The 25,534-nt window shown below is 41.4% G+C and overlaps 1 protein-coding gene across 15 annotated transcripts in view; it reads right to left on the bottom strand.

Annotated features, from left to right (window-relative positions):
- Window positions 1–25,534, bottom strand: part of ANK3 (ankyrin 3) — a 344,913-nt gene that overhangs the window by 8,082 nt on the left and 311,297 nt on the right. For 9 of the 15 annotated variants that reach the window (XM_040702299.2, XM_040702301.2, XM_040702300.2 and 6 more), the window contains 6 exons: window positions 16,906–24,594; window positions 16,229–16,303; window positions 15,359–15,490; window positions 14,185–14,328; window positions 11,229–11,316; window positions 9,007–9,385 (listed from right to left, as the gene is read on the bottom strand). In XM_040702299.2, the coding sequence (XP_040558233.1) occupies window positions 9,007–9,385; window positions 11,229–11,316; window positions 14,185–14,328; window positions 15,359–15,490; window positions 16,229–16,303; window positions 16,906–24,594 (8,507 nt within the window). Of the gene's footprint in view, window positions 1–5,650; window positions 5,750–9,006; window positions 9,386–11,228; window positions 11,902–14,184; window positions 14,329–15,358; window positions 15,491–16,228; window positions 16,304–16,905; window positions 24,601–25,534 lie in introns of all 15 variants that reach the window. The other 6 variants (XM_040702293.2, XM_040702294.2, XM_040702295.2 and 3 more) reach the window with 4 other exon arrangements.

The following is a 25,534-nucleotide window of genomic DNA, read 5'->3' as shown; positions in this document are numbered from 1 at the left end:
TGCTGCAGGCAGGGGCACCAATGGCTGTGTACGGACTTGGAGAAGTGAAACCTGTGGGGCTTCCTAGCTGCAATGAAATAAGGGAAAATACTGATTATGGAGACTTAACCGCTTAACGAGAAACGCTGCAGACAGGAAGCTGGCTGCTCTGTTTCTTTCCTGGCTCCCACCCGTGGGCTCAGAATCCCCAGTGGTTCCTGTGCGGCGTGGGATGAGACAGGAGGGAACACTGGCTCAGACATCTCTCACTGCCCATGGTGCACAGAGGTACCAAGAGCTTCCCTCTCATCAGGAGGGTCTCCAAAGCCACTGTGATAAAAACCAGAAACAGAACAACACAGCCCCCAACAAGGTCACCAGGCTACCCAGCACACCAAGGCTGTTTGCATGTCCTGGCCCTCAGTGCTGTGACGAGCAGGGTTGTTCCTTAACACAAGTCAGTGACAGTAAGTGCATTCCATCTGAGAATGGAAAACGTATCGATACACTGAAAGACTGAGAGACAAATGCAGTTTTAAAGGCATGGTGAATCTCGGTCTTTAATTAGCTACTTGCTCCTTTATGCACAGTCTAAAGATAAATGCTGTAAATATTCAGCAGTCAGTCAGCACAAAATCCAGCTTTCACAACTTTCTTTCATGTGGGCAGTTAAACAAATTGCAGGAGGGCTTGCAATTGGCAGGAGGTAGACCTGGTCTATTGACGTTTCTAATCCTATGCAGTTATAAAGGCGGACGTTTGCTAGGACAAAAAAATCCCTTCCCCACTGGCAGTTTTACTTGTCAGCTCTCAGCACAGCTTTGGGTTAGAATGGCACATTAGATGACCTTGTCAACAAAAGCTGTTTTTAAACACAAAGCTGGTGCATCTGCGTCACAGCTGAAGAATAAAATTATTTCTGCCGCATCATACTAATGTGGGCTTCATTCTACCCTTGACCAGTCTGAATCACTGACACAACATTAAGAGCTTCAGAAAGGCAGGGAGAAAACCTCGTACAGCCATTTCTAGATGCTGGGTTGTATCCCTGGGACTAAACTGTACAAAGACTGCACGCTGCACCAGACCATGCCAGGAAGCTTTGCGGAGCAGAGTGCTTTAATGTCGCTCTGCTCGCTGGAGTGCAGTCCTGCCAAGACTGCTTGGTATCCTCTCTGCTGCTCTCCAGGGCAGGAGAACTAAGGAGCAGCTTCTGCAGCGTCTCCTGCCAACTCCACTGATTTTCTTAACAGTTATTTGCAGATTATGGGTGTTCCCAGGGACTGCCAGATAAATGCAGGAGTTGGTGCTGCTGTCCTGTGCCAAAGTTCACTGCAGCTTTCTCCGAGTTCTGGTTTTCTTTCATGTTTGTTTTGTTACTGAGGGATAATAGCCCTTTTATTCCTCCTATATAGCCAACGTTGTAGCAGTGAAGGAAAAAGGTGTGGCTGGATGTCTGTTACCCAGAAGGATAAAAAGGAATTTAAAAGCAGACGGAAATAAGCGAGATGGAAAGATCCTACATATTTAATTTCACCAATGACCGGGGGCGATGCTGTGATGGGAACGGGAGTGGTACGGAGCACTGAGATCTCTTCCCTTCCAGGCCTAAGCCACCATCAAGACATAATCCTTTCAGTCTTGACGTCGCATTCTCATAACGCATAACCAGCAGCTGCACCTCTCTCTCCTTGAAGTCTGAAGCTTCTGCGGCAGTAGAAACAAACATCTTTCATTAAGGTCATTTTCATTAGTGAGTTCTGCCTACTCAGGGAGACCTTGTTAATCACATGCCACAACTGTCCGCTTGTGCCTGTGCTGAGTTTGTACTTGCTTGTCTGAAGATGTATTGCTAAGGCACTGGGGGGGGGGGGGGGGGGGAGGGGGAACCAGCAGGCAAGCCAAGGAGAGCTGAAAGGAAACGGTGCTGCAAATGGCACTGAGCATACCAGCCCAATACTGAGCCAGGTCAGAGCTCTGTTACTTGTTACAAGAGGCATAGGTACGACCAGGTCTCTCAACAGCACTCTGTAACCCATGTTCTAGTTCACACACGCTGTCCCAGTGCAGCCAGCAGCTTCCCACTGCCTGTCTCTCCTGGTGAAATGGGTGCAGATGCTCACGGAGCGGAGCAGGGCCCTTCTGCAGTTCTCCCAGCCTGGCTGTAACTAACTGCTGCTCAGGAGCATTTTGGGTCGTTCCTCCAGAGCAGGCTGAACCAAGTCTCCTCAGTCACTACTGGGGAGCTTTGTGTGCAAAATGCATGGCAAGAGGCAAATCTCTATCAGAAAATGGTAAAAAATAATAATAACAAAAAAATAACAAGATACACGGTAACATCAGATTTAAACAAGTCCTGCTTAGAAATTTATTTTCCACTAGAAATCCTACCATAAGCCTTTTGGCAAGAATCTAACTAAACAGTTTTTGCCAAAAATTTGTACCCACGAAGGATTTAACAATCTCTGAAAAAGCATGAAAAACCAGACACTGATTTCTGTCACGATGGAATAAGAAGAGTTTTGGCTCAGGCTCTGAAAATGCACATTGTGGAAGCACTCGTATTTTTCCCTCGTGTGCTAATTGGTCACATTCCTTCGCTATCATAAAAAACTATTTCTTCTGCAACGCTCTGTCCCATCAATCCGCCATGCGAACAGAGGGAAAGGAAGCAAAACCAAAAACATCTGCACTACCCTTGAGGTTAAAATACTATCTTATTACATGTGGAAATGGGCATCAGCCCCTGCTTGTCTGGTTTTATGGGCTCAGCCCTCTGAAGTGCTAAATCCCATGGGAATGTGCTCGAGAGCACTTGAGAGGACCCAGCTCTCAGACCGCTGTGAAAATACCTCTGGGGACAGGAAAGTCTTTTACATATTTGGGCCAGGAGAGAGGACTAAGGTAGCAGTTAAACGGAAATAATAATATTAGCAATAACGTGGAATGGCAGTGAAATGTAAAACAAGTTGAGAAAGAAGAACAAAGGCAATGAAGCAATTCAGTCCTGAGAGTAACCATGGAGGCTCATTGCAAATTCTTCTTTTCCACAGGAGTCCATTTATCCTCGAGGTTTAGGTGTTACAAAACTTCACTCCTACAGGCTGCGTGAGTATCTCTGTTGCTCTTAATGCAGCACGGAAGCACTGATGAACACAGACTACAGCAGAACACTGATCCCATGTGCAGCTCTGCCCAGGTGCACTATCCTCTGCCTCCCTTTGGTGCAGTTGGCACAAGGCAGTGAGCTTGCGGCACGGGCACAGCACTGCCATGGAATTATGCAGCCCGTATGCAGGCTCTGCAGATGTTCAAAATATTTTTTATTCCAGGGATGACATGCTCAACACAGACTGCCAGGGCTGGCTCCGCCACATCCCTAACATCAGACAGCGCAGGATAAGTTACTCCCATGGTTCAGCTGCCAAAAAGCACAGAATCATAGAATCATTTGAGTTGGAAGGAATCCTTAAAGGTCACCTAGCCCATCTCTCCTGCAATGAACAGGGATGCCTACAGCTCCATCAGGTGCTCAGAGCCCGGTCCAGTCTGACCTTGAGTGTCTCCAGGGACTGGCGCACCCACCACTTCTCTGGGCAACCTGTGACAGTGCTTCCCTACCCTATCCTGAGAGCTGCCTGAATGAGGAGCTGGTACTCAGTTGGCACATGCTCTGTGACTTCATTTCATGCCAACAGAACCTCAGCTCCCAGGAATTTGAAAAAAATAATCGAAATCCAGATAAAAGCTCAACTCTTCTGCTTCATACCATCAACTCATGAATTACGTGTGATCAAAATACACCCATTTAAATGGTTGTTCTGTTACCAAATTTTCTCTAAAAGGCCTGGCAACTGCTGCTTTGAAAGTTTCTTGCTCCATTTCAAACCCGTCTCAAGGTGCAGAGGAGAAAAAAGAAACAGCTACGCCTCATCAGAAAATGACAGAAACGTCACAGGTGTTATAAAATCCGGAGACAGCTGCAGCCCTGCCCTGGCTCTGCACAAGTTTGACTGCCTCCGCTCACGCATGTCCCCAGGGTGTCCCACCAGCTCCTGTGAGCCGGCTGCAGACCACACCACTCTGTAGGGCTGCTGCACCACCGCTCTGTAAGCACAACCCCAAATTACGCTGCCACATTTAAAAACACTTTTCTATGCCCTTCTCTAAACACAGCACTTGGGAAAAAAAAAATGAAGACTGCCTTTTTGACTTTCTCTCCTTCCTGCTCCGACACTTCCTGATTCCCAGCCAGTGGACATTAAAATAGCTCAGACATTGGGTGGGAAAACCCAGAAACAGGCTGACTACGCACAGCCTTAAAACATGCAGCCCACTGATGCTTATGTCTTACCAGAACTGCACTTACAGTGCTTGAGGGATTGTGATCACCCTCAGGCCACCTGTCCCATCTGAAAACAGAATCATTCCTATTTCTTGTCATGAGTTATCTGCAGAGGCAATTACTGATGAGTGGTTATATCCTAACCTGCCCAGGGGCCTTCATTTAAGGCAGCAGGTTCTTGGTGTAGAGATGGGGTATCAGACAAAATATTTACTTGTATTTACCTCACTTTTGCAATTTGTGCCTGGTTCAGAACGGGAACACAACCAGTAAACTGAAGAAATAAAGCATGAAAGCAGTCAAAATCATGCTGCATTTTCCAAAAGCATCTGTGTCTTGGAGGAATCAACAGCTGTGCATGTAGCACATCTGCCATTCGCATTACACAGAAGGCGCGGTGCACGTATAAATACCTTCTGCACCGAGCAAACAAACAACAGCAATATTGATAGGTGCAGTCAGTGTGACAAGTAATTCCTGAAGTAACAATTACAGCCTCGGCTATTATTGTAACAGCACTACATTGGCTGTCCTTTTTACGGCTTTGATACATGATTTTCTAATGAAAATCTAATAAATCATGTAAGTCACTGAGAATTGATGTTATTTCTGATGAAGAATTATTGTCTTATGCTATATTCTCAGGGCACGTAATACCAAACTATATGACCGTGCAGGAAACAACATGAGGGAAAATTCGACGATTTATATGACTCTACCACTGTTGTTAGCATAGCAAGTATGCTGTGCTAGGGCATCTGTAAATAAGTATACTAAACAAAGCCTAATGAAGTCAAATGCGAGGCCTCCTTATTTTTGTATTTATTTTATTTAAACTAACTGTGGTAGGTTTTAAATCAGCATCACCCACTGCTCTCCAGAACACAAGGCACTCTAGATCACACCTTCTAGCCAGAGTACCAGCCCTGTGTCATCCTATATTCCACTCACATTCTTGCATTTTTTTTTAACTCATCAATTAGACTTTTTTTTTTTTTTTTTTTTTTTTTTTAGGAGAAAAAGGGGAAATATATACACATATGCCCTATGTCAGTCTGTAATTCATTTTCCATTAGACCAGCACACTACATCTAGCTGTAGTCTTAAAGGTGGCATGCAAAACACTGAAGGACACATCAGGCCATGCAGCACAGTAGTTTTCCAGCAGAAGACAACCATAAACTTCTGGGTTAAGCAATGAACGGCCACCTGGCATTTGGTTATAAATACAGAGGGACTCTATTGTGCCAGAAGTGACATTCTTACACAGCAGTCCAAACCCACGTCCATGCCAACACTGCCTCAAGAACACACATCACAAAATACCTTCAGAATCAACCGCCGTCGATACACTCTTGTAGTAATCCTCTGCTCCTCACCTGAGCTCGAATCACTCTCAATCTCACTGTCACTGTCACTACATTCCTAATAAATGCAGTTTTAGTACATTTGAACAGCACATTTGCAAGACAGAACGTGCTATCAGAACTACAAGAAGAAAACAGAGGTTATCATGGACAACATTCTTCCTGTCTATTATATACCTAATGACTTTTGCTCCTGAAGTATACGATGGGAGCTTTTCTGCTCTTTGACATGCTGTACTAGATACATATAACAGGTATGGAAAATCTCAGCAGCTTTTAAGTGTTAGAAAATTGTATTTGGAATGCATCTGACCTAACACATTTCAGTACCTTGGAAGTGAAGAATTTTGTGTACAAAAAATCTTTCAATAACTTTGCTGTTTCCTCCTCAAAAATTAACAATTCATTCTAATTCCAATTCTATGCATTCACAAGGTATGGAAGTGAATTCCCTTATAAAGAAAGACTGCAGTCACGCGGAAAGATTCAGAGGCCCACGTGCCAAAGGCTAAAAAAAGGAATTTTGAAGAAGACCTCTGTGTAAATGTTTTTCCTGCTCAGCATCTATCTCCTTTTAAGCAGTATTAACTGAAAGCCTGAAATACAACCACCCCACACCATTTGAGAAGGAAGGGGCAGGTCTCAGCTTGGGGCAGGGGGAGCCTGGTGCTGCTCACAGCGTGGTGCCAAGGCAGGCGCTACACACCGGTGTCTGCTCCATCCCAGTGTCTCCACCAGCCCCACCGCCTTCCCTGCAAGACTCGTGGAGCAATTTGCACTTCTGCTTCTTTTTCTTTTTTTTTCTTTTTTTTTTCAACCTGGCTCAGGGCATCCTAAACAAGAGGCACTTCTCAGAAATGATGTGTCAAGTACGAGTACGCATATGTGGGTGGAGGAGAAAAAAGGATCATGTGAGATAAAAAAAAAAAAGCATTTAGGGCAGGATGACAACGTTCCTCTGCATGCAACATCTCTCCTGCTATCCTGTCACCAGCCAAAGACAAACAAAAAAAAACCCACAAAAAATCCAAACCTATCCTGAACAAGTAACAAGAAGCAGAAGAAGTTTCCCAAAAGAGCACAAAGGTTTAGGAGGATGAGTACTACTAATGCACAGCTTCAAGTGTTTTAGCTGTGACAGAACTCTGGCACTTCATGTCACCTCAACCATGTGACATAACCTTCGGGATAACACGGTAAGTGTGCTGTGCTTCTCTAATTTAAAAAGATCATTTGAATCTAACACTTGATCTTCCGTAGAGCATTATGTGGTCCTCACAGTCACTGCACTGCTTGTTCAAATTTTGAGCATTTACGTGGATGTGGGACCAGGTCAGCAATTCACTTCATGAACATCGGCCCAATCTCAATGGTTTAAGTTTATCTTTGTTGCAAACCACGTCCCAAAATACGGATGCAGCCCCTTCCCAGCAGGTGAATGGTTATTGCTTTTCAGCTGTTTCCCAAAGGGTCACAGTAACAACTGCTTTCTTTAGGAAGCAATATACTTTTGTTGCCTCTGCTTTCCACAGAACGCCTTCCAGACAGACTGCAGTTGAAATTTTCTTTCTGTTTTCATGACAGCACATGAAGAATTATCTCCCTATGAACTGGATTCTGTTAGTAATTAAACTATTGACTTCAAGTAGATTACGTGAGAAACCCGGGTTTAGAAATCCCATTATTGACTCACGCTGGTTTATTCAAAGATTGCATCTATTAAAAAAAATATATTGTTATTGGAAGATAAGATTATCACCCTTTACCAAGAAAGCAAAAGTAGTGCAAAAAGCGCATATATGAAATGCACACACTTATTCTTACCAATCCAGATGGAATATCCAAAAGTGAAGAGAGGACAGGAGTGGATGACAACTTATCTTCTCACTGATGGGAATCCAGAGGGGGAAGTGCAGCACTGTAGCACACCCCTCAGCACAAGGTACAGTGTACATCTATGCTTATGTCTGTGTTTAAACTGAGCATAATAATATTAACCCAAGGTCTGCCCCAAAGCCTACTGACAACACAGGAATTCTGCTGTCTGCATTTAGCTGCCTCTGCAGGAGGCTTTTTCTTACATTCTTTAAGTACTCAAGAAATGAGTGAACATTAGGAAAGATCTTCATTGCTTTGACTGTGTCACAAACTAAAAACAAGATCATAACAATCATATGCTGCATAACTGGTGAGACTGATTATGATACCATTCAATAAATAATTCTTTATTGTACAATCAAAAGAATAGTTCAAAATGGATTAAACTTGAGTAATTTATTTGCAGCCCATCACAGCTGCCATTTTTACTACGCTATGATAAAAAAAAAATGCCATATCATATAGAAGCCATTCTAAAAAATGCATCATTTCTGTAAGTTACAGTCTCCTCTTGTATTATGCCCAAGGCCAGACCATGTCCTAAGATGGGAATGTAGAAGAAATTCTGTAATTCCCTTTTTCGCAATCCTTGAGCCTAGGAATTGCCCACCAGCTCCCAAATTCCTACTGGGCTAAAAGCCATTCCTTGAGTCAATTCTGGGAAATAGAATGTAAGTCACAGAGGAAGCAAGTAAGATTTTCATTTATCTAATACCAACTTATAAGTGAGATTCTGCAGGTAAGGATGTGCAAGCCAGGCACGCAGAACTGAAGAGGAAACCCTCAGCAGTATTTTAAGAATGAACTACCACCTGGGAAAGTGTATTACACATTTGGAAATTTTTTTGCTAGATGCACCTTGGAATTGGGATGAATGAAGCCAAGGAGCAAAGCATGAGGAGGAGATCAGACTTCACTCAAGATTTATTTTCCTGCATATTAACAGAGTAAAAAAATAATCAGAAGGTGCTGGGGACAGGGATCTGGAAGGAGACAAAAGAGACCCCGTATTTCTTTGCTCACCTCAATGTCACAAACAGATCAGAAGACAGTAGCATCACCTTACTGGGAGCGGGTTGAGAAGAGCAGACCTGCCTAGCAGTTTGCACAGATAACTCAGGCCAGAAATGGGCCTGCTCCTCAGCAATGTAAGATGGCATCACAAGCTGCTCTCACCTCTTCCAGACTTCAGGGCCAAGCAGGCAGAAGATGATGCACCCTGCTTAGCTCCTCTGCCTGCCCTGACTACACTTCATTCTATTCATACCACAGAAGATAAATTTCCACTAACTTCCGCTTTTCTTAATTTGGCAATTAACATAACACGCGTAAAGAAGGACAAAAAAAACCACCTGTCACAATATTACGTCTTATAAAAAAAGTATACTAAGCAATAGGGACTCCTCAAACAGCTAATAATTACGGGACATACTGTACCTTCTGCTCAGACATTCCTGCTCCCTCCTCCTCTTGGATGCCTGCTCTTGCCTTGCCATCCTCTGAAGTACTCCAGCCCATCTTCTTCACACTGACGGGCACAGATGTTTTGTTGCCTTCTGTTGTTGGCTTGCTAGTCTCTTCCAAAGATTTCTGATATGCTGTTGATGATAACGTTTGCTCATCAGTACCAGCTGAAATCTGGGACTTTGTTTTCAGGGCTTCTTTGTCACTGTGTTTTCCCACGTCATTTAAAGATTCCTGGACATAGGATTTAGTTTTTGTTTCTGTTGTGGTTTCTGAGAGGCTTCCATTTGTTTCTGGCTTCCCTGCTTCTCCTTTGACATATGAGGTAACAGAGTCCCTACATTGGTCCGAGCTACAGAGAAACAAAAAGAACAGACATTCAGAAAAGCACTGAGCCTTCACTCTTAGTGTTCACATTTCAGACAAAGTAAAATTTGAAATTCAACACGCAAGCATCAGTCTATTTAATAGCCTTGTCTTCTGCATTATGGTATCTTTTCAAAAGCAAGGAGAACATGGTGAACACTGGAAACAAAGCCAAATGTTTTATGTTAATTCCCTTCCACTTAGGAAGAAAAAAAGGAAAAAAACAAAACAGGAAGAAAAAGGCACCAATTCTACCATTTCCTCTGTATAATCGCAAGACAAATCCCTCGTGGCACTAACTGCTTAACCTGCTCTCCAACCAAGGAGGTAATCAAAGTGTCTGCTACTCCTTCCCTCAAACTTCAACATCTGTATTCCAAATAACTCATGCCTCCTGAAAAATACTGGTGCTCAGAAATAATTCCTTTGCACATTTTCAATAATGCACAAAGCCAAGGGCCAGAAAGATTACAAGATAGAAAGCTCAGGACAAAACTTTTTTTATTTTTGCTTGTTTTTCAGATAAACATTGGGACTATACACAAGAGAAAACCACAGCTACTTGCTGGCAAAACTGCAATAAAATATAGCAAATTGATTTCTTCTAGCTAGAAATGGATGTGTCATCTCCTTAAGGAAGATCTTTTATTCCTAGAAGAGATATACTTCAATAATTTAACACAATAGAAAACGCAGAATAAAAGGCAGAATAAAGGCAGAATGGTTGCTTAACATAACAAAAAATCACATCAGTAGCAGACCAAATATTTTCAAGTCTTGAAAGACAATCAGCTTGCTGGAATCAAGAGCCATATTCCCACTTGATTCATAAAGACTATCTCATGCTACCTGGAACTGTTAAACATCCTGAATCAAAGCTGCAAAGGATGTAAACTGTTGATAGAGAGACAATTGCTCTGCAGATAGTCATTCTCTGCTGATTTACACCTCATGCAGAGCTGGCTCCTTCTGTCACAAACCATGGGTGCCAAGTACAAAATTAAAGCAAGAGCTCTTTGATGGTACCCAGTAGGTACCAGTATAGCCAAACATGCCAGCACATATTGTGACTGCTAAAAGCTTACATAGGTCCAATGGGAGGCTGGAAAAGCACATGCAAGAGAAACACAGTGATGATAAATGTGCGGAAAGCATCCACTATCTCAGAACGTCATTATGCTACAAGTAAATGGAGCCCAGGAACGTACAAGTTCCCCGAGCACCTTCCGTAGCCACAATTGGGTAGCAGCATATGGGACTAGACGGATTTGGTGTTGCCACTGTTACCTTTTATGACTTGTAACACATCTCTTAAAAAGTCTAGTGAATTAGCATGACATAACACACTTGAAGGAAATGTTATAAGATGATGTCAGCTTAAAAAACTGTGCTATGGAAAAAGAAATGCCTATCTGAAGGAATGCAAAGAGATGCAATGAAAAGGGTGACTGCTAAAATAAGAGCAACACAGTATCCTGGTTCCAACAAATTGTGATTTCATAGTCTCAAATTCCAATTCTATCTGCCTTCCTTAGATTCATTCAAAATGGAAATACACAATATAAAGAACATGAAAACAAATATTATCTAGTAAACATAACGTAAACTAATTCTGTATTAAGCATGAAACTTGTTATATATACATTTTTAAAAACAACTATGTTTGAAGCCAGATGAAGTCGCAACCGATGCTTTTTCTTACAAATAAATATGCGCATATCTATACGCACAATCTAATAAAACAACAACACATGAGCCTGAGAACTGCTCCTGAAGGCAACAGCTGCACATGAAGGCTCATTTACACACACGTACAAGAAGATGCTCACCTATCATCCAGGCGATCTAGCAGGCTACCACCTATCCTGCGTCCCGACGTTGGTGGCTCAGTGACACTTGACGAGTCAGTCTGCCAACCTGCAATTGAAGACATTTCGCGTTCTGCTTGCTGAACACCTTTAAGAATTGACCATACTTTTTCTTCCGTCATCTCCTCAGACTCAGCTCCTTCTTCCAGATGAATGTCCTCAAACAGAGATTTAAACTTTTCTTCCGTTATCTCCTCATCAGTACCAGACTTTTCTCTCTCAGGCTGTTCAGTCCTTACTCCTGTTTTGCTAGTCTCTTCGCTCTGCCTTTGTTTAGCATCCTTAGGTATCCCGCCATAACTACCAAGATACCGTGGATAATCCTTAAGGTCCACTTCCTCCAACTGGCTCTGGCCTACAGAAAAATCTTTAGGTGTTCCTTCGCTAGGCACTGAGAAATCGTGCTTGCTGTCGTCCAGTGAGGTGTCTTCTTCAGTCACCACTGGCGGTGCTGCTGCTGTACCATCTACATGTCCCTGGGAGGTCACTAACACGTCACTCAGTCTACTGGGAGTTCTAAGGGGTGACTCTAGGCTAGAGGTGTCGCTAAAGAAATCGTCCTGGTGGAAAGGGGTGGGTGGCACGAAGCGCAACCCAGTGGGAGTTTCCAGTTCCACTTGAATGGTGGGATAACCTAAGGAAGACAGCACATTTGGACTGACTGGGATGAAGCATGGAGCAATGAATCAGCAAATGTTAAATGATTCATGAATTACGTAAAGTATGAAAACCATGAGGAGATGCAGGTGTATAAGAACAAATGCAGTTCTGATAGATTCATTTACTTTGCTCTAAACGCATGGAACAAAAATGAGCATTGCCGAAAAAGCTAGTACAGCAAAGCTAATACTTTTGACTATTTCATAAATAGCCTGTTAAGATTTCAGCAATTGCTTTCGCAGCCATTTGAACATTTTCAAGCTATAGCAGATTGCCTTATGAGCATGCAACGAATCAAATGTGGACAGGGATGGCTGTCCCTTTATATCCAGTCCAGAATCTTGTAGCCAAATTGCGTACATCTTTCCAAGCTTTTACTGCTTTAAAATTGGAGTTTTAATAAATAGACTTTAAAGAAAGAAGTACATCAAAACATCGGGCAGTCACTCTTTTTGCAAATACACATTAAACAGGTCCACATTCTGAATATACTTTTATCAAAAATACACAATACTAGCAAGACAATGCTACTAATATTTATCTCCAATATAATCACAGAGCCACAAGAATGGAATAGTTAAAGAATGAGGAATAGAAATGGATCTCAACGAGGATACTAAAGAACGGTAGGGGTAAATACACAGCACGATAAAAAACTAAAAAAGGAAGTTAACAAGAAGTTAAGAGGATACAAAAAACACAGGGAGAGCTAGATGAATATTTCAGGTACAGTAAAGTTATACAGGTGAGAGGACTGTGGTGGGTAAGGAGATCTTGGTGATCTTGGAGACTGAGGCGATCTTGGTGACATGGGTACAATCAGATACACTGATCAAATAAAGAGAGAAAAGAAAAGGAAATTGATGAAAACATAAGAAAATCATACAAAAGGATTAAACTGAATACACATGTAAAATGACAACAAAACCTGGAATTCATTGTGTCAAATAACAGACTGTGTAACCTATAGAAGGAAAAAATGCATGCTTTGGGGTTAACTTGACATTGTGCTGCCTGCAAAGGGAGATGCACTGACAGGGCTTGTTTTTTTTTCTCTGTTTTCTGAATCAGCTGAGAGAAAGGCAAAGGCGGTCTGGTCTTGGTGAGGAAAGGAAGCTTGAGGAAGGCTCAGAGAAGAGGAGAGACAGAAAGCAACTGCAGAGAAGCGTACTTTCTTCAGAAAAACACTGATGCCACTATTTAAAGGCGCAAGCAACATTTCAAGAGCAACTTTCTTAAAATGTCAACAGAAAATTATTTCTGTAATGCAATGATTCAATGATCAGCAATGCTGCTCAACAATGGAAGTACACTGAGCTTATATGCTCTAAGTACAAGAACATCCTGCTAAAATACAGAGGGACCAACACAAACTGGAATAAACTACAAAAAACAAAGAAAATAGAAGTCAAAGAAATCTTACTTAATAAGCTAGTTATAACACACGGTAAAAAATCAAAGTAAAGAATATAGCAGCCCACTGTCATTAGCTAACATTTAAAAGAAGAAACAACATTTAGCATCTTCAACGTAATGATAAACAATAAGCATACCTATATCAATTCTGATTTATAACCAAAAATTCCATGCATCCTTTTAAGATCTGACTCAAAATAACCATGCACAATTCTATGCTCAGTGTGTACAGCTTCCGTGTGAAGGTTATTACACAGTTTTAGTCATTAGACTGACAAAGGTATTATCTCATGCAAAAATAAAACATATTCTCATTTTTCTACTGCCACTATATACGTGGATAATAATGGTCCTAAATAAAAATAATAACTAAAAAAATCATGAAAAACTTGAAATAATTGATTTTTGTTTGTAGATACCTCATACAGTTGCTAAACACTTCTTTCTTGAAAGAATTCTTACAGTTACTTATCTCGAGAGGAAGTCAAAGAGTGGGGGATGTGGAGAGCAAGAGAGATTTCCAGCTAACTTGGAAAGCATACATGAATGGACAAACACCAAAGCACAACTACTGCAGGAGAAACACATTCAGGTCTATTCAAATCTTGTCAACTAATATAGAGGCTGGTGGGAACGAGCTTACTTAGGTGTGCATTTGTGGAATTCTGAGCTTGTTCTCTGGGACATTAATGTGCAACCTGAATACACCACGAGGAAAAAAGCCTTAACATGAAAAACAATCATTTCTTTGGAACTTCTTTTTCTTAACATCTAGTTCATACAACATTATTAGATTATCGGAGATTATACGAAACTAAATTTGACCATGGAATTCAATTACCATCAATGGGATCATGAAAAACGTTATTTTCATCTGCAAAGCTTCTGGTGCCTGAAATATTTCCATAATCAAATATTGGTCCTTCCAGCAGGGTCACAATATCTATTCGATTAATTTTTGTCAATACAGAAGTTAAGGCATCAGCTGAAAAACAAATAAGGCATGTCAGAAAACAGGTTCAGTGTTTCAGAACTGTCTGATTGTCTTTCTGTTACATTCACATTGCATTAATTATAAGTTGCTGACATGTTTCTGTCCCAAAGCCTTTGGTTCTAGCAAACTCCATCATTTGACTATGAAGTCATTCTGCTGCCTACTTATGCAACATGTACCTCTATTAAGATTTTTCCCTGACCAGTGCTATATTGCAACACAAGAAGAAGAAAAAATAGGGTTGAAGAGCTCTTAAAGAACATATTTACTTGCTACTAAAATAAAACAACCTTTTACTGGAACATAAAAGGATTGTTAAAATCCTTGTTACAATTCTATTTTGAGGAACAGAATAGGTAGCCTTGTAAGTAGTAATGCACATAATGGCTGTTCACGTGGTACTCAATGAAATCACATTTACAATAATCCTGTTGCAAGAACACAGTAATACTGGAAACAACTTTTACAGTGAAAGAGATCCAGGTTGACTTAAATACCATGTAGAAGTTTGTGGGTTAGAGAATTGTAACAATCACCATTGACTGAATACAAAAATCAGACCCCTATTGCAATTTGAGAAATTTACACGCGGATAACAACAGCAGAATCGACCCAGACCTTGTCCTCAGAGAGGTCTCTTGTCTCAGTCACACACATCGCTCCTCAGAGAAGAGTGTTTGGTCTCCTGTTACAATCTGCAATACTGTGAGACTATATAACCTTTCCAGGCAGCCTATTTCTATGTTTCAGGTTCATTGCTATTGTCAAACCTTCCCTAATATTTCCTTCACTGGAATTTAAGCTTCTTTCTTGTTCTGTCCTATGGATGTGGAGAAGACATTATTTCCCTCTGTGTAGGTACTGAATTAATATAATAATTCTCTGCCTTCTGGCAAAAAATGTAGCTGAAACTTTGTTACCATTAGTGATTTGTGAAAGAAATTAATTATGTTATCTCCAATTTAACCTACTTTGAACAGGCTACAGTTTACAAACAACTAAAGTAACAAATTGAACTTACTTGTAGCATTCTTCCCATCTCTGGTAACCCATTTTTTTAATAACATGAAACTTTGAGCGATAAGAGAATTTGGGTTTTCTACTCGGATTTGATTTATTTCATCCACAGAAAAATTCAGTTCTCTTGCCAGTTCTATAAAGCAAAAAGAAAGAAAAAAGAAAAAAAAAAAGAAAAAACAATAACAAAAGCTCCAAACAGCATAAATCTCTCATTTATCCTGTCAGGCTTAGAAGTATTAGCCTTCTTAGAGCACACAGACATCAGCAAAACTACCTGACACAAAGGGGTGTCTTAATAGACAATGACGAGCATGGCACTAAACACGTAAACACTTCAATTTCCTAAGACAGGCATAACTCTGAATTTTCAATCACATCTGTGAGCTATTATTGCATTTATATAATGCACTCAACCAGTAAAGAAAAGCTCCATGAAGACTTCATCACTGCTCACCGATAACATTTGTTCTGGTGACCATTGCTCATTTCTGAGCTCACTGCACAGCTCACACACCAGCACTGCTGTCGCCTACACCCAGGGAGAGCTGACTGCAGCACCCATAAGCCCATGAGGGGCCAGCACTGCCCGTCAACATGTGGACGGTACGGTGGGCATACGATGAGGCAATCCTACATGGCACCAAACTGTTGGAGCCCCTGTAAGCTCCAGGGCTTTAAGGAATTCACTGCCTGAAGACACAGGGAGCCTGACCCTGAGAAGACAGATCCTTCCAACTACTTGGATGTAATATCTTGGGAGGAAAAACATTTTAGCTATATACACTATGAGTTTCCATTTGATTCACTGAAAGCTGGTGCCTGAGAATGTAATAGCAAAGATCGATTTCAGTATAAAAGCAGAAAAGCTTACCTGTCCAGCTAAGTCCAAGGTGATCAGCTACAATTGCCATCCTTATATCTGTCCGTTCACATGGACTTTGTGGACCTGCGATTTACAATTTCTTGATTAAAAGGGTTTAGCACAGAAAACCCTACTACCGGACAATAGTTTATTATAAGTTATAGTTGGAATCAACTAAGTTGCCGGTGCTTATATTGTTTACTAGAATGGTTGTGTGTCCTAATAACCTACAAAGCAAATTTTTTCACCTGTGTAAAGCCAAATGTCAAACTACATGATGTCGTGTAATGAAATCAAACATGCTGACAATCTAGCTGTTAGACTGTACACAAGTTGTTCAATTACTGGTGGAAACCACCAAGACCAAATTAACATCTATTTTCTCTACTTTGACAGAACAAACTTGCTGTCACAAAAGAAATCTTTCAATTTCTGAGTTACATCAATGTCTTTGGCATGCTTCACTAGCTTTCTACAGAACAGGATTTGTTTAAAGGAAGAAAGAAGAGTATAAGACAGCACATACAGATGACAATGACAGAATGAAAACTACGGTTAAGTCACTTCACAGGCAATCACAACAGTTCATGCACTAGGATCAACAAGTTGAAAGTTTTACAAACTAGGCTTGATCTCCACGAGGTGAGCCATGAGAGCTCCAGAAACCTGACTGCCTTCATTCTCACCAGTCCTCTTACTCCTCCTCCTCTCACTGTCGGCCTTTTCAATCTTTGATTTTATAGATGCTGCCTCTGTTCTCATATCTCTAGCAGACTTCGATGTAATGGAAGGCAGGTAAACTTGAGTAGCTTCTGACAGTGATGTGTTCCTTGATGTACTGTCTTCTTCATCGTCAGAGACCTCTGACTGCATCTTTTTCTCTTCATCAGACAGACGATCCACAAGCTTTAATGTCTCACCACTAATGCCCTTAAAATACTCAATTGAATGTTTACACACCTCTCTAAGCTGATTTTTTTTTACTTTAACTGTTGTCATTGTGACGGAGGTAGATCTTACCTTTACTGGTAATTTAGAAGGAAGCTGTTTTGTTTTTTCTTTCTCAACCTGCTCTTGCTTTGGTAGGGCTGGAGGTTTTCTAGATAGATTACTCCTACGTGTATTTTTTACAGGAATCCTAGACCTTCCTTCTAGACAGGGAGGAGCATTATCTTGTTTTGCTTTGTCAGGCTTACTAGCCTGTCTCACTTTACTCCCTGTACTGCTTTGGAGATTATTTTGTGGAAGGACTTCTTTTACTGAGCTGGCCTTTACAGGAAGTTTTGATTTTCCTCTAGCCCCTACCAACTCTGTTGACTTTTGCTGCTCTCCATGTGCTCTTTGTTTCTCTCTTACTCTGTGTCCTTGTGTTGTCCCTGTACCTTTTCCTGAAGTGCTTTTGGCTTGGTTAGCTTTCTGCAGGGAACATTTCGGTTCCGAATGTTCTTTTAGCACTACATTACAGGTAATATCATCTGTAGAGACTGCAGATGAATCCAAATTGTTGTTGTTATTAAAATTATCTTTTGGAAACTCAGTGTTTTCTGTTTGCCTACAGCTTGTCTCGCTAGAAGCTGAACTCGCAATCACTTCTACAGTTTCATTTTCTAATCCCTGACCACTTGGCACCACAGCTTCTATCTTATCTGTCACTTCGCCAGGACCATCTTTCTTCAGAGTCATGGTGGAAGCAGAAATTCCCATTTTAATTGGCGTGCGCAATTTGGGATCAACTTTAGAAGTGTTTACCGCTGCCGATGATTTTTCCAGTGAGTTACTACCAAGTGTTTGTTCCATGCAATCTCCACTGGCCTGGATGATGGGCTTATGTTCAACTGCTGGTGTTTCTACTGGTCTCTCTAGGTTTGTTTCTACAGTGTTGTCCCCTGCCTGTGGCTGTGTGATGGCAGTGACTGTACTTTTATCCCCTTCCCCCTTGTCCCCTGACTTCCCTTCAGAAGTATGCTCACCAATCTGAAAAAATTGGAGTCTTTCTTCAACAAAATCCCTCTTGCTCATGTCAATTGCACCACTGCGAGTCATCTCAAACATCTTCCCTTCATGAAATGGGAAGGGGTTGGGCTCGCTAGTTGGCGTACTCTCATCTGTTGGAGTTCTGGCTGGAGTTGTATCGGGTGTTGTGGCTTGAGATCTGTCTTCCACTGCCAGACCAAATGGCTTAGCCTCATCATCCCTTGATTTAGTCTCAAACACTTCGTCGTCACCTCGGTTATTGGACCACGGGTCAAAATCTAAACTCTTAGTGGCCACAGTTTTGAAAGGTGTTGCGAATTCTTCATCTACTTTGTAACTGAAATATGAATCGGGAAACACAGTCCTGTCAGGGTGTCTGCCTTCCAAAGTGAAAAACTGCGCCCCTGACTTCTGTTCACTTTTATCTCCGGCCTTTTCAGAAGCGGGACCCTTTGAAGGCACCTTGTCTTCTTCAGGGCCTACCTTGCCTTCCTCCTCAATGACTTCAAGTTTACTCTGGCTAAAGCAGCGATCAGTCTGCTTTAGAATACCTTCTGTAGTCCATACGTCCTTTTTGGTTTCAACTGCCGGACCTGCAAGTTTAGAATCACTCTCAGTTAAACCATCATCTTCATCTTGCAAATCATAACCGTCAAGAGAGTCAATCTCAGTCGCATCGGTATCATGGGAGAATTCTGCAGTGGTTGCTATGGAACACTCTGTGACAGACTGGTCATTATTATTCCCATTTTGCACTACATCATTCTGGGGTGAATCAAGCCCAACGTCAAACTCACTAGGTTTCCCAGGAGTGGGGTGTCCTAACTCTTTCTGTTTCTCAATCTTTTCGGGGGTTCTGGCTTTTGAGCTTTCTTTCTGGTCGTCTTCCAGTTCTTTCAGTTTGAACGTGTACTTTTTAAGCGGAACGGGTTGATAGAGAGATTCATCATCACTGGAGTCACTGACATCCGCTCCCGGCGGCACAGGAGACGGCGGCTGTACTCTTATGACTGGCTCAGCCAGTTGACATTTGTCATGTTCATCCTGCAGGTTCACTTCTGTCATCTCCATTTCACTCTCAGTGGAATACTGAGGCTTCTTTTCTGACTCGCCTTGATCTGCATCCAGTGGTGGAGGAGGTGGGAATTCAATGTAGGCAACTCTGTTACCTTTCGGTCTTTTGTTAGAGTCCTTATTTATATGGTTAGGTAATGATTTGTCAGCCTGTGGTTCCTCAACTTCTGCCTGTTTTACAGAGGTTGACTTAGCCTCTGCTTCCTCCTCTGATTCCTCAGAAACCTCAGGTATAGGACTGGGTTTGCCTGGGATATATGCTATTAGTGAGTCGGGTGTTTTAGATGTAAACTCATAACTCACTTCCTCTGAACTTGGTGTTTCTGGTGTTAAAGGGCTTTTGCCAGAGCTATCTATAAAGGACACCTGTTCTAGCGTATCATCTTCCGGACTACCTTGTGGAGAAGGAGGCTGCTTTTGCTGTCTAGCTGTGTAAAAGGTCCCCCTTGTCTCTTGTACTGTCTTACTTTCCTGACTGACAATTTTTTTAATATTTCCTTGTTGCACCTCTTTCTCATACTGTTTTCCTACTTGAACAAAACTGACATAAACAGGTAAGGTCTTAATTTCTTTCACTCCCTCAGTACTTACTAATGGTGCAACTTTATCCAAGTAATCACTGGCACCAGGGTCAACTAACTCACTCGAAGGAGATTCCTTTCCTGGACTAAATTCTAGAGAATCTGGTGATTTGCTAGGGGATAACTCAGTTTCCTCAGCAGGAGGACTTAGACCTATCGAGCTGTGCTGCTTGGTAACTCTTCTGATTTCTGAATGCTTTACTTGATCATCTTCCATATAATCTATCTGCCTCTCAACTTTCTCCTTAACCACAGCTGACTGGGATACTGTAGCTGAAAGTTGATAAACACCGTCAAGCTTGGTTCTCTTCTCCTCAACAATCCTGACTGGAATATGGGACACAGCAATTTCTTCTTTCCTTCTGGATATTTTATCAGCTATTTCACCATTATGTTCCCCCTCCCTGACAACAAATTCTCTGTATAAAACCTTTTTTGAGGGAGATTTTACAGTCATTTCTTTCACTTCCTCTGAATGAATGCCATTTGCTGCCAGTTTGTGCTCTGTCAGAGTAATAAATTCACTTTTTTTGTCAGCTTCAACGTGATCAACGTGGTTTTCCTTTACTGTATCTGGAACCAGCACATGTGAAAGCTTCTCTTTTTGCGCTTTATGATTAGAAGTTCCAGGACTTTCCCACGTCCTATAGATTTTTTTGTCCCAGTGTCCCTTCGTTGTCGAGTCTGAGCCATACATCAGGTCTTTCGTCTGTGGTTCTGAAAAGTACTCCGGCATACTTTTACTTGTTTCAGTTCTTTGCTTTTGTGTGTCTGAAGCACAGAATTCTTCTATAGCTTTTCCTTTACCTGGGACAAAATCTTCCTGTATTTTCACCTCTTTCTGTAATGCTGCACTTCCATCAATGAGCTCGACTTGCTTTGCGTGTTTCTCTCTAGAATAAAACTGGTAAACTGGTAACTTACTTTCTTGCAACTTCTTTACTGGAATTTTGGACTGACTGTCCATTTTTTTTTCTTCTTGAGTTGGGTCCTTACTCTTCGGACTTATGCTTTGTTCAAACTTCAGCCTAATGGAACTGAGTTTTGATTGCTTCAGCTGAAATCCAGTCTGTGAAACCTCAGGTACTCCAGTCTGCTGAGCACTTCTTTTGTGTTCCATAGTTTGTTTAGAGTCCTCTGCTGGTTGCACAAATATCCTTTTCTCAGGACTGCTGGGCAAACTGGACACTTTTCTTTCATCCACTTTGGGAAAGCTTTTCCCATCACGTGCAAACTGCTTTGCTTTACTCCAGTCATCACCAGATGCCGGTAATTCAGAGAGTAGAACCTTCTCAGGGCTGCTGCTGGCAGAGCTCTGACTAGAATGTATTTCTTTGCCATTTTTTTTATGCTGTTTTTTCTCTGGAGACTGTAGCTCATCATTCAACTTCTCTGTTTTATCCCGAAAAAACTGCGATACTTCAGTCAGTTTTTCTTCTGCCTCCTTAACAGTCCTGTCCACCCTGTCTTCATACATCAACTTTTCTCTACCTCTGTCTAATCTGTCCTCAGTAAAGCGCATCCACATCGCATGCTTTGGACTACTAACATCTCCAGTGTAGTGTAATACTGTCACTTTATCATAATGATCATCTTTAGACATTTTACCCACACCATTTTCAGATACATCTTTATAGATTTTGGAGAGAATCTCTTTTTTAGGGGCAGTAGCTACTTTTTCTCTGCATCGTTTATCAGACCCCTGTATCTCTGCACTAAGGGGTAGAGCATGATCAGTAACTGACTCCTCAGTATCAGACTGAGAAACATCTAGCTTTTCTGAAAGAAGCATTTTCTCAGCAAACCTGTAAGACTCCCCTCTTAGTTCTGACAACTCATCATCATGGTATTCTATTGAGTGCTGACTCAAAAGCTTCAGTGTTTTGTAAGAGTCATCAGACATGAGTTGAGCAGAACTAGGGCGACTGTCTTCTTCCTGGGACACGGGAGTGTTAACTCTAGAGGATTCCAGATAAGAAGGAAGTGACTCTTCGGCTGTGAGTTCCTCTTCTTCTTGCTGACCTTGTTCATCTGAACAAGGAAAAGCATCATGTTTTTCCAACTCTTTTAAGTTAATATCTCCCCGAGGTAAGTCTTTCTGATATACATACATTTCTTTTTCTGGATGCTTTTTTGTTTCTCTAATAATCACTTCAGTAGGTTCAGCCTGATTACCTTTTTCAATATGGACCTCTATTATTCGCTCCAGTTTGGGTTTCATTTTGCTGTCCTTCTCTGCATGTTGTGGTGAAGTTTCAGCAGACTTGCTAACATCGGCTGTTACTGATGATTTATGTTCAAACAGACCTGCCAGTTCTTTGGAAGGGTCACGTCCAGACTGAAAGGCTTTCATTATGTCATGAACAGACATTGTTTCCTCAATTCTTTCCGATGTGCTTTCAGCGCACGGAGGTTTATGATAAACCATCCTAGTCGTCGTAGTGATGTGAGTTTCTTCTTTTACTCGGACACCTTTGCTGAGGACACACTTGTGGTCATCTTCCTCACTGCTGCTAGCTTTCATTTGAAATGCTTTAACTTTCTCTTTAATAGACCCAGCAGGCTTTTGCTCCAGCTCCATAAAAGCAGGGGCAGGCTTTGCGGCCGGTAGTTCCTCTGCTTTCTGCTCTGGAATTTCTTCAGATGATGGTTCGTAGCTACGGATAACATGAACTACCTCAGTTCTCGTTTCTGTAATGACGGGAGGGATGGGTACATCATGGAAAAGTGGTTTTGGCCCTGTGCTTTCAGCGCTTTGAGGGGCAGAAGGTGTTTTTTCACTCCTTGTTTCGAAGCCACTGTCAGATAAGGGACTTTTGTCTTGATCGTGTTGAGAAAAGTCATCCGGAGACTCTAAAATTGTATCTGTTCCAAAAAAGGAATCTGCAATTTTACATAACTCCTTTTCTGATGTTGAAGGCCTCATGGAGGCAGGAGGCATTTTGAGTTTGTGTTCCTGCAAAGCAATAGCTGGCTTTAAAATGCGTTTTTGTCTCTCTTCACCTTCTTTTTTCCCCTCTTCAAACTTGTACTTTATGTTTGTCAATGAACTGCTACCAATATCATTTGCTAAGTAATCAATAACTTTTGATAAGTTATAATCCTTTTCCGACACGGTTTTAGTTTTAATTTGGGCCTTCTCTGGAACGGACATAGGAGGGCTTGTCAAAGCTTGCTGTCTTGCTTCATCAATCTCCTCTGTACTGAACTCTACCCAGTCATCCTCAGAGAGATGTCCTTGATCGCTTTTAGATACTTTAGCCGACCCTTTACTTTCTAAACATACATCTTTTTTCAGTATCTCACTAACTTTTACTAAGTCCTCTTTTACTTTCTCAACAATTTTAAAAGGCTCTTCATCATCAATTCTACCCTCTTTTGGTATCTCAGGATGGAACGGTTTGTCCTCTGCGACATCTGTCTGCAATATTGCAGTCATTCTTATTAGATCCTCTTTCATTTCAGCAACATCTTTCAGTATCTCCTGACTGGAGGATAAAGAAGATGGCGTGGACAATTTGAGAGCAGAGGGTGCTAAGAACAAGGATGATTTTATTGGAGATGAAGTTCGATTAAAGGGAGGTTGCGTGCGTGCCTCTGTAGTCAATGTTTTAATAGGTGACAGTAACGCAGCAGCTGATTTTGTAAGTGGAGATGACTCTGGGAGCTTCTTTAATGCTGGTTCAGACAAAACATTGACTACAGAATATACCGGCACTGTTATTGTTGATGAAGTTACAGATGAGGTAGTTGCTGATATTGACCCAAGGGCTGTATACAAAGCACCTGCAGGAGGAGTTCTTATTGACTGGAAAGCTGATGGTGCTGAAGACACAAATGACCTGAGTGGAGAAAATGACATTGTTGAAGCAGTTGAAAACACTCTCTCAGCCGTGTCAGCAACTGCGCTAGCAGCACAACTTGCAGAATGTGCAGCTGCAGCAATCTTGTCTTGGAAAACAGCTGCAGCTTTGGATCCATTTATTAAGTTGGAAGAAGATGGGTATTTCAGCGGTGACACAGACCCATTAAGTAATGGTACATCTGTGTGCCCAGCTACATGTTTTGCTGGCGACGAGAGAGACGAGGCCATCATGACCTTAGAGGATGAAACAGCATCAACTGCTGACTTAGCAGGTGACACCACTGACTTTAGAGGGGACGATAAGAGTGAGGATGCTGATGTGATGACCGATTTAAGAGGCAAACTTGAAGAGTACATGTTAATGTTGGATTTGGGGGATGCTGGAGGCGTCATGGTTATGGATGATCTCTCCAAGAGAGACCCTGCTGTAGTCACAGGAGATGTCCGAGAGGGGAATGTGGTAGTGGATGCCAGCCCTTTCAGGCTAGCAGCTTCTGTTACTGCGGGAGCTCTGACGAAAGAACCTGAAGTAACCTGCATATTGTATGGAGGCTGCGAAACCACAGTTTTTATTGGTGAGGAGATTGTCCGAAATGATCTAATCGGAGATGCTACATCACTAACAGATTTAACTGATGATGTGGTAGAAGCTCCTAATGTGGATTTGATTGGAGAAGTAGAAGAAACAGACCATATTGATTTTAATGGGGAAGCTGTAGGAGTGTTAGAGGAAGAGCTTGATAAGGAAGTGAAGCCTGATTTGGTTTGCCCAGGCACTGTAATTGGAGCTGTTGTCCATGACTGATATGGCCGTGTTGAAAAGAATGGCTTGTATGAGTAAGTAGCAGGTAGGGATCTTGTTGCTCCTGCACTCCGTTCAACTGTTTCTTAAATTGTTAAATTAAAATCAAACATAAAATCAACAAAAATGATTGGAAAACAGAGAGACCAGAGAAGAAAATCGGTCAGTAAACGTTGTAATATTACAAAAAGCAAGTACAATTGTTTGCATGAGTCAGGATGAAGGAGGCAAAAGAAGAGTTAAAAAGGAAATAAATATGAATGGAGTCACATACTGACAATTGGTCCAGAACAAAAAGCAACATGGAATGAAAGACAGAAAGCACATAGCAATCGAGTCTGCAAAAAATGAAGACCAGAAAACACAAAGAAGGAATCCATAAGGTAAAAATAAAAACCACATCAAAATTCTTCTCTTACTTCCTATTGACTTTCTGATGTGCTAATTCTGAAATACTTGTATCAGTGCTATTTTGCCTGTTTGGGTATGTTTGATTTGCACTACTGTTAGAATTATCCTATTAATAATTTTTGTTGATGGTGTTGTTCTATTCAGATATTGAACCTATACAAAATAGAAGCTTGTGTAAAATGACATTGTATAGCTAAAATCTCTCTTTTTTTTTTTTTAAACCAGTCATAACTATTTCATGCAGAACCCAAAATTCCTTTAAGTGACAGGCAATTAATGTGCAAACTGTGAAGCAACTGGAATAAATTCAAATCTGTATCTCCCATGCACAATTCGGATATGCTTCACACTCACAAAGCCAATAAGAGCAAGAGCTTTTCTGAGTCGATATTTTATAAAATAATAAAAATAAATAAAGAAAAGGAACGTTTGCATTTGTTTGTCATGCGATATTCCTTTTGTTTGGAAAAAAAATGAAGTAAAACTAAAGCAAAACTTTACATGAAATGGTTTTAAGAAGCATATGTCATACGTCAAATACGGAAAGTATGATATATGATAAACGTGAGCAAGCAAAGCAACTGAATCAGTTTTTGTTCATGCACATA

The sequence above is a fragment of the Gallus gallus genome, chromosome 6 (genome assembly GCF_016699485.2).
Source record: "Gallus gallus isolate bGalGal1 chromosome 6, bGalGal1.mat.broiler.GRCg7b, whole genome shotgun sequence".
Lineage (NCBI taxonomy): Eukaryota > Metazoa > Chordata > Aves > Galliformes > Phasianidae > Gallus > Gallus gallus.
The sequence above is the reverse complement of the archived record's forward strand: the minus strand, read 5'-3'. Positions and strand labels throughout refer to the sequence as shown.